The 14,344-nt window shown below is 41.7% G+C and overlaps 1 protein-coding gene across 2 annotated transcripts; it reads left to right on the forward strand.

The window, feature by feature from the left end:
* The first annotated feature begins 3,995 nt into the window (after positions 1–3,995).
* Positions 3,996–12,397, forward strand: RNASEH1 (ribonuclease H1). 2 transcript variants are annotated; one of them, XM_074895681.1, is made up of 8 exons: positions 3,996–4,174; positions 4,254–4,381; positions 4,923–5,117; positions 5,700–5,799; positions 6,286–6,340; positions 7,352–7,436; positions 9,683–9,807; positions 11,924–12,397. In XM_074895681.1, exons 1-8 carry the CDS (start codon positions 4,065–4,067, stop codon positions 12,008–12,010), a joined length of 885 nt encoding a protein of 294 aa, XP_074751782.1. In that variant the 5' UTR covers positions 3,996–4,064; the 3' UTR covers positions 12,011–12,397. The 2 variants fall into 2 exon arrangements, with proteins under 2 accessions (XP_074751782.1, XP_074751781.1); XM_074895680.1 differs by having other exon boundaries at positions 4,254–4,380; positions 4,919–5,117.
* Positions 12,398–14,344: the final 1,947 nt, after the last annotated feature.

Here is a 14,344-nt window from a genome sequence, read left to right on the forward strand (position 1 = left end):
TTAGTGTTACTGAATAGACCAGGATGCTATATATAAGAGCAGTGAGAAAAGAAGGTGTAGAGAGATGTTTCCTTGTTGATAGTGACTGTGCATTAGGGGACGGATGCAGAGCGTTGAGATCTACGTGGGCTTTACCCAGCTGATAACGCCTGGTATTCAAAGCACCCGACAGGTTTTAAAGAATCATTATGGAAATGTGATCTTTAAAAGAAGTTATGTTATTACAAAGTCATGTAATTTGTGAGGTTCTTATACTGTGGGGACTCAGAATGGGCAGGGTGAAGAATTGGAAATAACAAGTTAGTCAGGTGTGTTACAAAGTATCCAGAAGTAATAGGACAAGGTCTCATGATGCTATGAATAACATGATTTGATAATAATATGGGGAAGAAACAGAGACAGAAAGCAAGACTTGTCAGTGTAATAGCTAACTCTAGAATTGGCAGCAAAACTGAGTCTGTTACTAGTTCACTTCTCTGAAAGGGGCTTGTGTAACCACAGCAAAGTTTCAAACCTCATGGGCAGGCTGCTCCTCTAAGGGTCGACTGAAGATTGTGATTATGCTAGGGGATTACTACTTTGCAGCTTCACTGACACATAGTTTTTGTTCTGCAAGATCTCAGTTCTGAGAAGAAAATAAACCACCACCTTCTCCTGTCTTCTATTTTTAATGAAGGTAATGAGATGGCAATATAACTTGCACTTGCAGGGTATGCTAGATAAAGTGACTACCTAGTGACTTATCTAAAAGCTCAGTCTTAAATAGGAAATGCTTGATTCAGGTCACATCAAATTTTGCTCTAAAACTTATGTGAGAAACCACATTATGGTTAAACATGTTTCAAGCTAAAATATTTATCAAAGATTAAAATGCTTAGCTAATGTGTACATTGCATGCATTAATGTGGGACAAAGTTATCAGCTAACATTTACAGTGAGTTTAAGTAAAAATGTCCTACAGACACATGCCCTTACTTAAGTGATGAGTGTACTTTTTTGTATACATATATGAAGTCCCACTTTTTTCTGCAGACTGTTATAAATACAGAAATGGCAGCCAAGAAAATTTGTTAATAAATTAATAAATAAGTTTTGTTTATGGGGGGTTGGGGGAACACAGGACCCCTTATAAGCTGAATAAGATAAAACACAGCTGAATTTATAGTGCAATGTGTTGAGAGGGATGTTCACTGTCAGGCCATGGCTCAGTGACCACTTTCATTGAACATGGTGCCACCATGTTACCACCAAAACAGGGGGACTTGCACTCCTCTCTTTTCTCTTAGCAACTCATTCCCAGTACTTCACCTGTGATAGCACAAGCGCTCGTGCAAGCTTTGATTTGGCGAAATTGGCTAGATTTGTATATCTGATCAGCTTATTCTATGGTGGCTACACAGGGTTACTGTGTGTAACTGTGGCATTGATTGCAAGTGCTAAATCATTTATGAAACCTATTTAAAGTCCTAACAACATATATATTTACATTATTCTGTATTCAGATGAGAGCTTTTGTGACTGGACCCTTCAGCTTTTCAGGTTGGGATTATATGGTTCCCTTTTTGGTGAGTCTTCGCACTCACTTGACAAAACTGTGAGTTACAGAGCCTGAAATGTCCTCTCTGCCTGAGGCTGACTGAAAAAAAAACCCCACAAATCCATTAGTGCTACAGCAACCAGAGAGCAACTACCATGAAGCAAGCACAGGTACTGCTTAGTCTAGCGGTGCTAAATGCCACAGTAGTGAAAATGCCAGCTGTCACGTGAGGTAAGGGATCCAGCTCTCCCACCACTACAGCACAACAGCAAGGAAACATCAGTAACAGAGATGCAGGAGTAAAGGTAGGGCTGGCTGATCATATGCAGACTCAGTTTTACCAAATGGAGACAAAGCAATGAAAGTGATGTGCATGGTTGTTGGGATTCTGGAGGGCTTTCTGCGAGAGAATGGACATGTGAGCAATCCTGCGTGAGAACAAGACTGATAAGAGCCTCAGCCGAGCAAGAATACGATAAGGATGTGACCCTGAATGAGGGGGGAGAAACTCGACGAGACAAACAACCCCCGGAAGGGGCTGGGACGGAAGAGGAAGTTACACAGGGCAGGAAGCCTGGCAAGGCTGATGTGGCACCTTTTATCCAATCGTAAGAAGGTTTAAAGCGCGGGCTAAGTTAACTGTCCAATCTTGAGGACTTGCACTGCATGTTACTCACGTGTGCGGGAGAACATTATAAAAGGGCTTTCTTAGTTGTAATAAACGGGCATGGCTTGATCACATTGGTCGTGTGCGTGCTCAGCTCTCCCGCATATGGTACTCAGTGGTCTTCAAAAATCTCTTTTTTCTTTTTTTTTTTTTTTTTTTTGTTTGAATCTGAGCTCTACATGTTGATCATGACAGCAGGAGAGTTACTGTTCAATCCTTGCATGTAAATTGGATGTATGAATCTGTTCAACCAGAGAATTAATGAGTGTAACAGAAGGTCTTTTCTTTCCTCATCACTTACTGCTTGTTGCTCCTTTAGTATGTGTTGCCCAAAGAATACAAGTAATATAAATGTGTAAACCTGTAAAGAATAAGAAATTCATCTGCTATAGAAAACCATAATTAAAAGAAAAGCTAACCAAGAGCGATAGAATAAAAATATCACAGGCAGGAAGTAGTGAAAGGAGGAAGTAGTTAAAAGCCCGAGTCTCAGTGGAAACCTTTACAGAGGTAATTAATGTAAATAATCTCAGTGTGAGAAAATCAGATGTAAGCGTTCTATAAGTAAGAGTAATATGAAGTCTCATGAATACGTCAGAAGAAGCAAGAAAAATGCAGTAACTATATTCTGATACAACCCTGATGAAATTGTTTCTGTATTCCGCCAAGTCCTGTCAAATGAGTAAGCTCTTTTTTCCTTTTTTAAAGAGGTGTCATCCAACTGGTATGCACAGTAGTGTTGAACCCATTTGCTGTTTTCGCAGTGGAAGGCAAAATTAACATCAGTGTTTCACATTCTTGTTATTTGATTAGGCCGTCCTTGTAAATCAGAATACAGCGCTCTACAGCTCTGGCATCCTGAGGTTGGCTTTGCTGCAATACATCTGTATCAGAGCTACAAGGGAAATCCAGCAGCTGAAAATGCAGCAGCATATATATGTTGGGCTTTTCTGGAGGCGATCATACCTGTCTGTGTCCTCATCTTCAGTACTGAATTTGGTACATACCCAGACCTCCTGGCTTTGGTCTCCAAGTACATGACACTCCCACTATGAGGATCTGTGACAGCCAGTTGCAGCTGGCGACAGTTTGAACTTTAACCTGCTTGGACAAAGCTGTTCTCCTTCCTTCAGTGGCCATCATGGTACGGGGCTCAGCTGGAACACGCTTACCAGGAGCCCTTGATGTAAATAGTGGGATGAGAACCAGTTTAATGACCTTCTTCAGCTCTAGACTTTTGGATGTACTAAATATGTTGACGCTTGTGACATCTTTCAGCAACGATCTTTCCTCCGGTACTCATAAGCTGAGGAGGGCAAGTGGGGACTGTGCAGCAGTTTGTAGGGTACGCTCGGTGCCAGGTGGAGAGCCCTTCGTTTTAGTGACTCGTTAGGGACCAAGGGGCCGGTGGAGAAGATCACAGGGCCGGCACCGTTATTTGGGCTGGCAGGGGAGGACGGCACTTGAGGGCACCTGCGGTACTTAATTTGTCTTTTGATAGCTGGGGCATTCAGAATGAGGAGTTTGTGTAAACTGTGTGATCTCACACATCTCGTGCCCTCCCGTCCCCCCAAATAAAGGCTGACTGAGATGGCTCTTAAAATACAATTATTATGGGGGGAAAACAAAACCAAACAAAACCGAACAAAAACTCCGCCTACAAAGGCCGAGCCCTGGGCTTTTCCAGTAAGTTTGGCCTCTCTCGCGGCTCGTAGGGTCGCCCTCCGCGCGCTGGCGCTGCCGTCACGCCGCGGGCCCCACACATGCGCAGGAGGCGGCGGCGGCGGCGCCGCGGCGGGGGTGGGGGCCGGGCCGGGCCGCGCCGCGGGGCGGGGGCGCGGATGGCGGCGGGGCTGCGCCATGTTGCGGTGGCTCGTGGCGGTGCTCAGTCACTCCTGTTTTGTCTCCAAGGGTGACAGTATGTTCTACGCGGTGCGCAAGGGCCGGCGGACGGGCGTCTACCGCACCTGGTAAGGGCCGCGGCCGCGTGGGGAGCCGCCGCCGGGCCGGCCCCGCCCCGGGCCGGCCTCACCGCCGCCTGTGTTGCAGGGCGGAGTGTCAGGAGCAGGTGAACAAGTTCCCCTCCTCCAGCTTCAAGAAGTTCGCCACTGAGAGGGACGCCTGGGCCTTCGTGCGCGCCGGCCTCCCGGAGCAGGAGCAGCTGCTCGAGCCGGCAGGTAACTCGCCCTCTGCTCGCCTCTACCTCGCCCGGGCCGAAGGGAAGGGGAGGGCGGGGCGGCCCGCCGGGGAAGGGGAGTGAGGGACACCGCGCCTGCCCGCTGCGCGGCCTCTGTGTAAACACTGCGGCTTCCGGTTGAACGTGGGAAGCACCGGCTGTTTATCCTCCGGTGGACGTCCTGTAACTGCCGGAACCGTGGCGGTAAGTGCGGCGGTGGCCCTGCCCGCCGGGCACAGCGATGGATGTGTCTGTGCAAGGAGAGCATTTCTGTAGGTGCTTGCAGAACGCTGCTTGTACCGTGTCCGGTTTGAGAGCTGTTTGACACATGGCGTGTCTCTTCTTCAGTTTGATCTAGGATCAAGAATAACTGCTGAATACTATAGTAATTTTTTGCATAGCTCGGGGTGGTGATAGCAAACTGACTAGCATTGCTAGCAGGTGATAGCAATTGTTATCTTCAGAAGCAGTCCTTTCGAATAAAATTTGACCTTGTATGTAGTTGAACTGTTTGTTGTTTTTTGGTTTTTTTTTTTTTGGAGGGGCACATGGTCCTCTAGCTGTAACACAGGAAAATGGTAGCCAGAGAGGGGAACCAGAAACAAACATCCTGTGTTGCAATACGTGTAAAAGGCCATATGAACAGTCTACAAATGAAGAACACGGTGCAAAGCGGATAAAACAGGATGAAGTATACTCAGTGCCAACAGTCAGCGAAGATAAATTTTCATATATGGGTGAGGTCTTTCTTTATTCCTGTAATTCTTTTCAGTTCTTTGCACTTTTTCATAAGTAACAAGTGTAATTATTAGAAAGCTTTTAGGGAGGCTTGATGGCAGCATCAGGCTCAGTGTAACACTGTTTCTTTAAAATGGAAATGTGAGCCATGATATGTTTGTTCCTATTGTCTTTCAGTGTAATATTAGTTGGCTTTAATTGATAGAAACATATGGCCTAATGTTACTGTTATAGGTGTGATTTTTTTTGTGTGCCTGGGCTACAGACAACGTTTAAATATAGAGATGTAGCTAAGTTTTAAAGTTGACTGAAGAAGACAGGAACTATAGTGAGAATAGGGAACTTGGGACAGAGGTGTTTCTTGAAGCTGAGTAATTTAATACCGGTGAGGGTGTGAAGCTGCAGTGGGATTTCTGGTGTTCTGTGTTACTGATTTACATGTCTTCTGTAGTCACCTTTTTGAAGGGCACTCTGCGGAGGGAGGTTTTGGGGATTAATCTGCTGGCAGACATTTCTTTTTGTGTAGAGTCTATGTCCTTGAAGGAGTGCTTAAACTTCTGCTTTTGGTAATTCTTTTGTAGGTGATTTTGTAGTTGTTTACACAGATGGTTGTTGCTCAGGGAATGGACGTAATAGGGCACGTGCTGGAATAGGTGTCTATTGGGGACCAGGCCACCCTTTGTAAGTAGCTGAATGGATTGTTTGTTTGGGGTTTTTTGTTTAATATATTCCTGTTTCTTTTGTGTGTGATTTACAATACCAGCCTTCTTTTGAATATGAAACCCTGTTCTTGAGAGTCTTAATGACGGTGCTATGAGACTAGGGAGTTACTGAGGAGAAAAGAGAAATAGGCTTCTCTGGGAGGTAATAATGTGGGGAACATCATCTGGAAATAGTATTTTCAGGGGCTGAAGCTATAATTCAAGTGATGCAGAAAGTTTTTGAAATAGGTGTAGGTGTTCACAGAAGGCAACAGATGTAATTGCATATTGGTGGCAGGTCCAAATATGCAGGTTGCACTATGCAGGTGAAAATTTGAGCTAGAATATCTATTCGTTCTCCTTTACAAAAAGTAGTGTGCTCATATTTATTTTTCTGATGTGTAGTCATTATACACCATTTTGAATATTTGGGGTAGCTAATCTACTCTTCATTCCTTGGACACAGAAATACCAGTGAAAGACTTCCTGGACGGCAGACCAATCAAAGAGCAGAAATACATGTAAGTAGTAAATGTCCTAAAATGCTTCTGCATGTTAGACTGCAGAAACCAGTTATGGATCTATGAGGGAAGCACACAGAATACCAGGAGTTATGACTTGAAACAAATCATTCTCTTCAAGTTTTACTGATCTTTATTGAACAGGGTAATTCACCTTGAGGATTCCCAGATATCATCAGGGCAAGCACAGAGATTTAAAACAGCCTTGCATTGGGAAAGTATCTTAGAGCTTGGGGTGAGGGCTCCTAAGTACTGGTTAGGAGGAGAATCAGCTTCTTACTGTGGTAGAATCAGAGTATCATATTCCTTAGGTAAATATAACAATCAATTCTAGGCTCTCAGGAGTAACTTCTGTTACTTCTGAAGTAAACTTCTGTTGGCAACAGCAGATTTAATCTTCCCTTCTCGCCTCATCTTAATTTTGGTACTGCTGCTGTGTCTTCGGAGATGAAATGAAATGGGTAATTGATCTGCTTAAAAACTACAGGAAGCTCATTTTAGTGAAGGACAAGCAGAGACGATGGTGGTGTGCCAGGGATCAGACTTGTCACTAAAGAATTTTTCAATTCTATATCGAAACCCAGCCACTTCACCCTCTTACTATATTTCATAGCACCAAAAAAACAGTTAAAAAAAAAAAATCCCTTTTAGGAGTTCCAGATTGTTGGAACTGGTGTGAATCCTTCCTCCTCAAAGTTATGGAGAAAATGCCTAAAACTTGGTGTGCAGTTGATGGATAATCTTTGATAGAAAATTGGGCAGAGCGCTACTCTTTCAGTACAGAGTTGAACATCAGAATGTTTTGGGGTTTTTTGTTTGCCTTTATTAAGTGGTCATCTGCGTGCATAATTTTGGGTATCTCCACTCTAAAGCATGTTGATACTCACTGATGGAGACATTACAGTAATAATCTTTGTAGTTCTGTGTTAGCATCAGGTACTTTGCTGGTATTTTAATTCCACGTGTTCAAAATCCTGTTCTAAATTGTGATTCTACTGAAATGTTCTTAAGGCAGCCTGCAAAGCAATAGAGCAAGCAAAGAGTCAAAACATCAAGAAACTCATTATCTACACTGATAGCAAGTTCACTATTAATGGTAAGTTAATAATTTTATTTTTCCTGAATCTTAAAGAGATAATGTCTACTGTTTTATCACATAAGGCCCACAGAACATACTGAGTCCTGGGGAGAGGCATATAAGGAAGAGAATGCATAACATGTCAGTACTTACGACTGCTTGTGGAAAATCTTCAGAATATTATGGGAATCACCGGATAGCTGCATGAAATACAAATAGAGGCAAAGTGCCTGTTACAGCAAAGGCTATTAAGACAAAAATCCTGTAGCTACTTAAGGCATTCAGTATGACACAAAGTCTAGAAAAAAAATCTTGTTCATGTATACTCTGTTAAGGATGTACTCAGGAAAGTACTCAAATGTTTGCTGTTTCCAGATCACTTTGGAGTTGGTTTTGTTTTTTTGTTTTGTTTTTTGGAAATAACATGAAACAAAAACTTACTGCAACTTTTGACTGACAATTAAATATTGTGCTTTCACGCTTTAGGTTTTTTTTGGGGGGGGGGCAAGAGAGGAATGTGAATATCTTGTTCTTAATATAACTTCCTATACTTGAGCACAACACTGAAAGTGATTATCTGTTTCATTGCTTGTTATTAGTAAAGCAACTAAATGGTTTGTGTGTTAAAAATCTGTATATCTCTTCCTCCAAATAAGTCATTCTGCTTTCCAGAAGCCACCTCTGATTTCTGGAAGTGGAGGAGCATGAAAGAAGAGCATCAGTTTCATTTTTGGGTGGCTTATGTTTAGAAGTACAGCAAAACTTACCTTGAAAAACTCTGTTGCCTTGAGTTGCAATACCCTAGAAAGGACAGAAAGCTACTGAGTAGGAACAAGGGACTGCTAGTCAAGGAAGAAGTTGCTGGAGCTGTTACTCACTGCTTGTTTCAAATTCTGTTTGTTTGCATGTGCCTGAAAGAGGTTCTGTCCCGAAGTGAAAAGTGCCAAGAAGTTTTACTCTGTTCTGCTGATTTTAGCTCGTGAGTTGAGGAAGGGAGAGTAAATGTTGAGAAACAAAGGGATTTTTCCATTGCTTCTCTCTAGAGATAATTGTGTAAATCTCATTGAGTAGCTTATTCTCCCCAAAAGATATAGGTATAGCATTTTCTTTAGGAGCAGAATGTGTGTGGCAGGTTTTGTGAGGTTTTTGGTTTTGTTTTGGTTTTGGGGGTTTTTTTTACTCTCTGCTAGAAGCATTCTGAAAAAGAGAAAAGGAAGAATGTTCTTCAGGACTAGGTGTTGCATGCTGATCAACAGAGTCCAAGTGCATAATTTCTTGCAAGAAGCAAGTTTTTCAAAGCATAGAGGAGCAAAGAAGCATCTTTGCAATTCTTTGCTTTGTGGGAGAAAAGTCTGTACCATCTTATCTGTGAAACTCGTGTTATGGAGGAGGAAAAGTTGCTGTGTTGGGTAGAATTCCTGTTAAACTTAGGTGTGAGACATACGAGGGAGAAAAAGACTCTTTAGGTACAGTGTCTTAGTCTCTTTATTTTTGCTTGCAGTTTGTTCTTGCATTTTGGATCACTGAGGTGCAGGTTCCTCTCTTGTTTAATCAAAGTTATTTTGTAAATGTGTCTAGGACAGAGGAGGAGGCTTGCATTTCAGTACAAATGGATGTGGTTTGGTTTTTAGGAGGTTTTGTGTGCCAAATTGGTGATTCTCTTACTTGGGTCAGATCTGTTTGTTATGAAAGCAGTAAGGATGCCTTACATTGTTGAGACCATCTCAAAAATAGATCTTTATTTAAGTAGTAATACAGTAAATTTTCAGGCCAGCAAGGGATGGCCAGAACATTAAGTTTTGTTCTGTAGAAATCTGCTTACATGGTCCTTTTCTGAAGGATTCTGTTTAGTGTGCAGAAGCCATAAGACAGGTGGCCATCTGTTTTTCCTCTATGCATGTGTGTCTCCTTCATCTCTCAAAACAAGGCATAGGTTTGTTCTAGCTTACTGTACCATCAAATAAATCCTTAGCTTCAGTTTATTGAAGTTCATGTCATAATTTTGTGTGTAATGCATATAGAAGATTGTCGTCTTTAAATTAAATAGCTGTTTGGGAAAGCATGGTCGGATAATTCAAGTGATAATGGAAAAATATAATCCTGAAAGACAGTAGTAGAAAACCAATTAAGTATATCTTCTGTCTCCAGTGTCTTTTGCCTGAGACTTGGTACAGAGTTAATGTCTTGTTAAAAGGCTGTTTGCTCCATCTTATCCTTGCTGTCGTCTTTAATAGCATTTTTATGGTAATGCTCCCTTTGCATAGGTATTACGAGCTGGGTTGACAACTGGAAAACAAATGGCTGGAGAACAAGTTCAGGAGGAAGTGTAATAAATAAAGAAGATTTTGAAAGACTTGATAATCTATCAAAAGGCATAGAAATTCAGTGGGTAAGTACCTCATTTCTTAATCACATCTTAAACATGCTTCTTGTAAAAACTTACAAGTATGACCATAATTAAGAATTTTATAGAGCGTAATATTGTACACATAAGTAAAACCATAAATACGGAGAAGCTGCTTGTTTTATTTAAAGCAAATAAGCAACTAACCTAGGCTCTTGGAACCAGTATTTCATTTATTAAAATGCGTGTTTGTATTTGTTTTCTGTCTCCTGTTACTGCCTAGAAAATGCCTGCAATAATTATTCTTACTTTGTCAGTACTATTAATAGATGAAATTTCTGTTCCTAGAAATGTAATCTTAAGACATAACTGTGTCTTTTTGAGTCGTAGTTGAATTCATAGATTTGCTTTTCAGAACTCTTAAGATGCTGCTTTGTTGGTGTAATTCAATCACATGAGTGTCTTTAGACTGGGAAAACTGAGAGAGTATAACCCCAAATAAAGTAACTCTAGTTTTCTATACCTTAACTGCATTTTTCTCCAAGAAAACTGGGCACAGAAAGGTCTTTCAAATACCCTTTTTAAAGTTTAAAATAGTTTAACTCTCCAGTAAAGATGTAAACCAAATTCTATATAGGTATTCTGGGTAAAATTTATTTTTCTGTAACCTCTAACATCAGTGCTAAACATTGTAGGGGATATCTTCCCTCCCCTCCTTCTAAATTTTAATTGTGGTATATGACTATGGATTCTAGAAATAAATCCCTGTATCATTGACTTCATGGCTGCTAATGGCATATTTATTGGGCTTTTGTCTTTATTCTGTAGAAAACAGGATGATGTAGATTTTTAATGTGCGCTTTTTCTATGGGAAATCTATTGCAGATATTCTTCCATTCATCATGTTCTGTGTGCCAGAGCTGGGAACTCCAATTTAAAGTCTGTCTAGAATTTCTGTAACAACTGCTATTGTCTATTGAGGAGAAGAAAGTGTAAAAACTTAAAAGTTCAGCTGTCCTTAGAGTATTTTACATAATAAAAAAAAATACTTCATGCATATTTCTTGCACCTGAATCTCTTAAACTTGGGCAGACTTTTATTTCAAGAGGAGCAGTGTAAGCATACACTTTATTATGGTAATCTGCCTGCTGGGCTGCAGGTGGGTCTCTGCTCCGCCGTTCCCCTCCCTGGGCGCAGGGCACAGCTGCCTCCCCGTGGGCTGCCCCACGGCCTGCAGGGGAATCTCTGCTCCGGTGCCTGCAGCACCACCACCACCTCCTCCTTCTTCACTGACCTTCTCTCGCATCTTCTAATTCCTCTCTCCTAGCTGCTGTGCAGCATTTTTACCCTTTCTTAAATATGTTATCACAGAGGAGCCACCAGCTTTGCTGATGGGCTCAGCCATGTCCTGCAGTGGGTCCATTTTGGAGCCAGCTAGAACTGGCTCTGTCCGATGCAGGGGCAGCCCCTGGTGTGTTCTCACAGAAGCCACCCCTGACGCCCCCAGCTGGTACCATATAAACTTAATACCATCTCCATATGCTTCATGCTTGTCCCCTCTCAGATCTTGTCAAATAGCAAGCCTGACTTTCTTCTTCCTCCCCCACACTCCTCCACCCTTACTCCTGACAAGGATGGGTTTAGAGTTGAAAGTGTTTTCAGTTTCTAATTGAAGGATGGACAGTTACGACATCTGAAAATGGAGATTCTTTTCATACCCTGTTACTATATCCTAAGTGTGTACTGTAATCACCAAGGCTAGTTATAGGCTGTGTTAGTGGCATTGGAGGTCTCTGGCTTTCTGAGAACAGGTTAACTTTGTTTAAGTGCTGAATGCAGATAGGTTTTTCTCTCTTCTCTGCAAGTGGGAATCTTGAGTTGGCGCTGTTGTCTTCTTTTTTTTAAAGGCTAGGTCAGGTGGTCCTTGTCCAGTCCACTACTTCCCATAAATATGATTTTCACAATTTGGCAAGACTCTGCTAGAGGAAGGGAAACTATGAACATTCCTGGGAAAAATACATAAGAATTAAATGTGAGGAGAGGGCCTCTAAAGAGGTGCTACTGTATTACGAATGAAAGGGTATTGTGTGACCAAATTTCATGGATGTACTTTTTTATTGATTACTTGCATATCTAATGCTCTTATACTTTATCCTAACAGATGCACGTTCCCGGTCATGCTGGCTTCCAAGGAAATGAAGAAGCTGATAGACTAGCAAGAGAAGGAGCTAGCCAACCGAAGTCCTGACGTACTGGCACTAGAGATTGTTTCAGTGGGAAGAAAAGGACAAATATCACAGCAACAACTAGAACTGCTGTAATTGTTTCGCAGTTGAACTTTGAACTGTACTTCTTTCGGGCCTGAGTGTTGAACATACATACCAACTTCTGAGGATCAAGAACCCACACTTTCTTCTGTAGTGTTTGTTTTAAAATCGAGTCAGTATTTAGTTGAAGATGCAGAGCGTTTCCTTTTTCTCTGTCTTGCTGAAGGGCCATGGTCAGTGGTTTTAGCTATCTTGTAGACTTCTGAATTCACCACAAAGACAGACTTCTGAAGAAGTAATATTAAATCTTTATTCTAAGTGTTCTGTATTTTTCCCCTTTGTCAAATAAATAATTTTTTTGTACAGAGGTATATATTAACAGCCCAAAATAGTTGGGGGCAGAGGGACTTTGGGTTGGTTGGTTTGGTAAGAGGTCAGTGATTTAACATGGAGATGTCCATTAATGTGCTTTGTCATTCTGGTAATAGCAATAACTGCTCTACCACTGGGCTTGTGACCCTCACCCGTGCCTCACAGCATCATCAGTTAACAGCGTCTGTAGGTGTCTTCATAATGCTACTTGCTTTGCAAGGTAGCATGAACAAACTAAACAGCTCACAAGAGAACTTCATAGAATCATTCAGGTTGGAAAAGACCCTTGGGATCATTGAGTCCAACCATCAGACCTACTCCTGCAAAGTTCTCCCCTACACCGTATCCCCCAGCCTCTCATCTAAACAACCCTTAAACACATCCAGGGATGGTGACTCCACCACCTCCCTGGGCAGCCTATTACACTGCCTAACCACTCTTTCTCTGAAAATTTTTTTTCTACTGTCTAGTCTCAACCTCCCCTGTTGCAGCTTAAAGCCATTCCCCCTTGTTCTGTCACCAATCACCTGTGAGAAGAGACCAGCACCAACCTCTCTACAATGTCCTTTCAGGTAGCTGTAGAGAGTGATGAGGTCTCCCCTCAGCCTTCTCCAGACTAAACAGTCCCAGCTGCTTCAATATCTCCTCATAGGATCTGTTCTCCAGGCCCTTTACCAACTTCATTGCTCTCCTCTGCACTCACTCCTTGAACAATGAATTTTTACTGTTTTCTCTAGCTGCTTAATGTCTAAGCTCTTGGTTTCTGGCTTCCTGTTTCCATTAAGTAATTTTTTTATGCACACTGGTTCTCATTAACATTGTTAGTTCCTCTTCTGTGTTGTCTCAAGGGTAGTAACTGGCCATTTTATCTGAAATGGAACTATAAGATGATCAGTTTCTCCAGATATTCCAGATGTCAAGTGTTTCACTTAATTTTTTTTTTTCCAGTCAATGATGAGAATAATTAAATGGCTAATGTGTACTTGGAGTGTAGTTACCAGCAATCAGCATAGTTTTATTTTCTATGCATGTACACGGGAAGAGCAAACAGGTTTGATGTTACCTTTGTCAACTTCTTTGTAAGGTACCTTCGTATTATTGAATAGTACGGCTTACAGCAGAAGTCACTGAAATTTTTGTTGTATTTTTTAATTGCTGTAAAGGACAGTAGAGCTGCTGAAGCGTGATTTCTTAATAGTTTGCATGCATTATAATTTCTTCACTGAGGCAAAGTATGAGCTCTTGTGTATTTAGTCATGCAAATTGTGATAAAATGAGGGAACTGGCTAGCTAGTAGTTAATAGATGAATTGAGGTTATTTGTTTTCTCTTATTCAAAACTGCACAGTAAAGCTCGTCTAGGGGTAAGTTACTGCACTGATTATTCCCCCTCTACTCCTTTTGTATATGTGCACACAATTGTATATCTCTTTATTTATGTTAGAAGTTTGGCTTGAAGAAAAACACCCCACCATCTCTCTTCAGATGTGTAGTTGAGGCAGAAGAGCGTGACAATCAACATACTGAAGAGGTAGCATCTAATGATCTGGCTATTGTACATCTCCAGTTAAACGTGTAGATCATATTTACTGTATGTATCGAAATGTATTTTCTGAAGCAGCAGCTTTGGAAAAAAAGTGTAGCTAATGATAAGTCATAACATCAGTGTAATACTGAATGGAAACAACTTTACTACCTGAATCCAATAAGTCAATTAGAAAATCTTAGTAGGAAAGTGAGTGGGTGACTCCACTCTAAGGGGTGTCGAAGGCCCCATATGCAGACCAGACCCGCTTCACAGGGACCTCTGCTGCCTCCCTGAGGCCTGCATCAAGGACCTTACAGCAACACTCCCCACCCTAGTGAGACCCAAGGATTATTACCCTCCTGGTTTTCCAGGTAGGCAGTGATGACATCACCAGGAGAAGGCCTAAAGCAATGAAG

Source organism: Athene noctua, chromosome 1 (genome assembly GCF_965140245.1).
Source record: "Athene noctua chromosome 1, bAthNoc1.hap1.1, whole genome shotgun sequence".
In the NCBI taxonomy this organism is placed as follows: domain Eukaryota; kingdom Metazoa; phylum Chordata; class Aves; order Strigiformes; family Strigidae; genus Athene; species Athene noctua.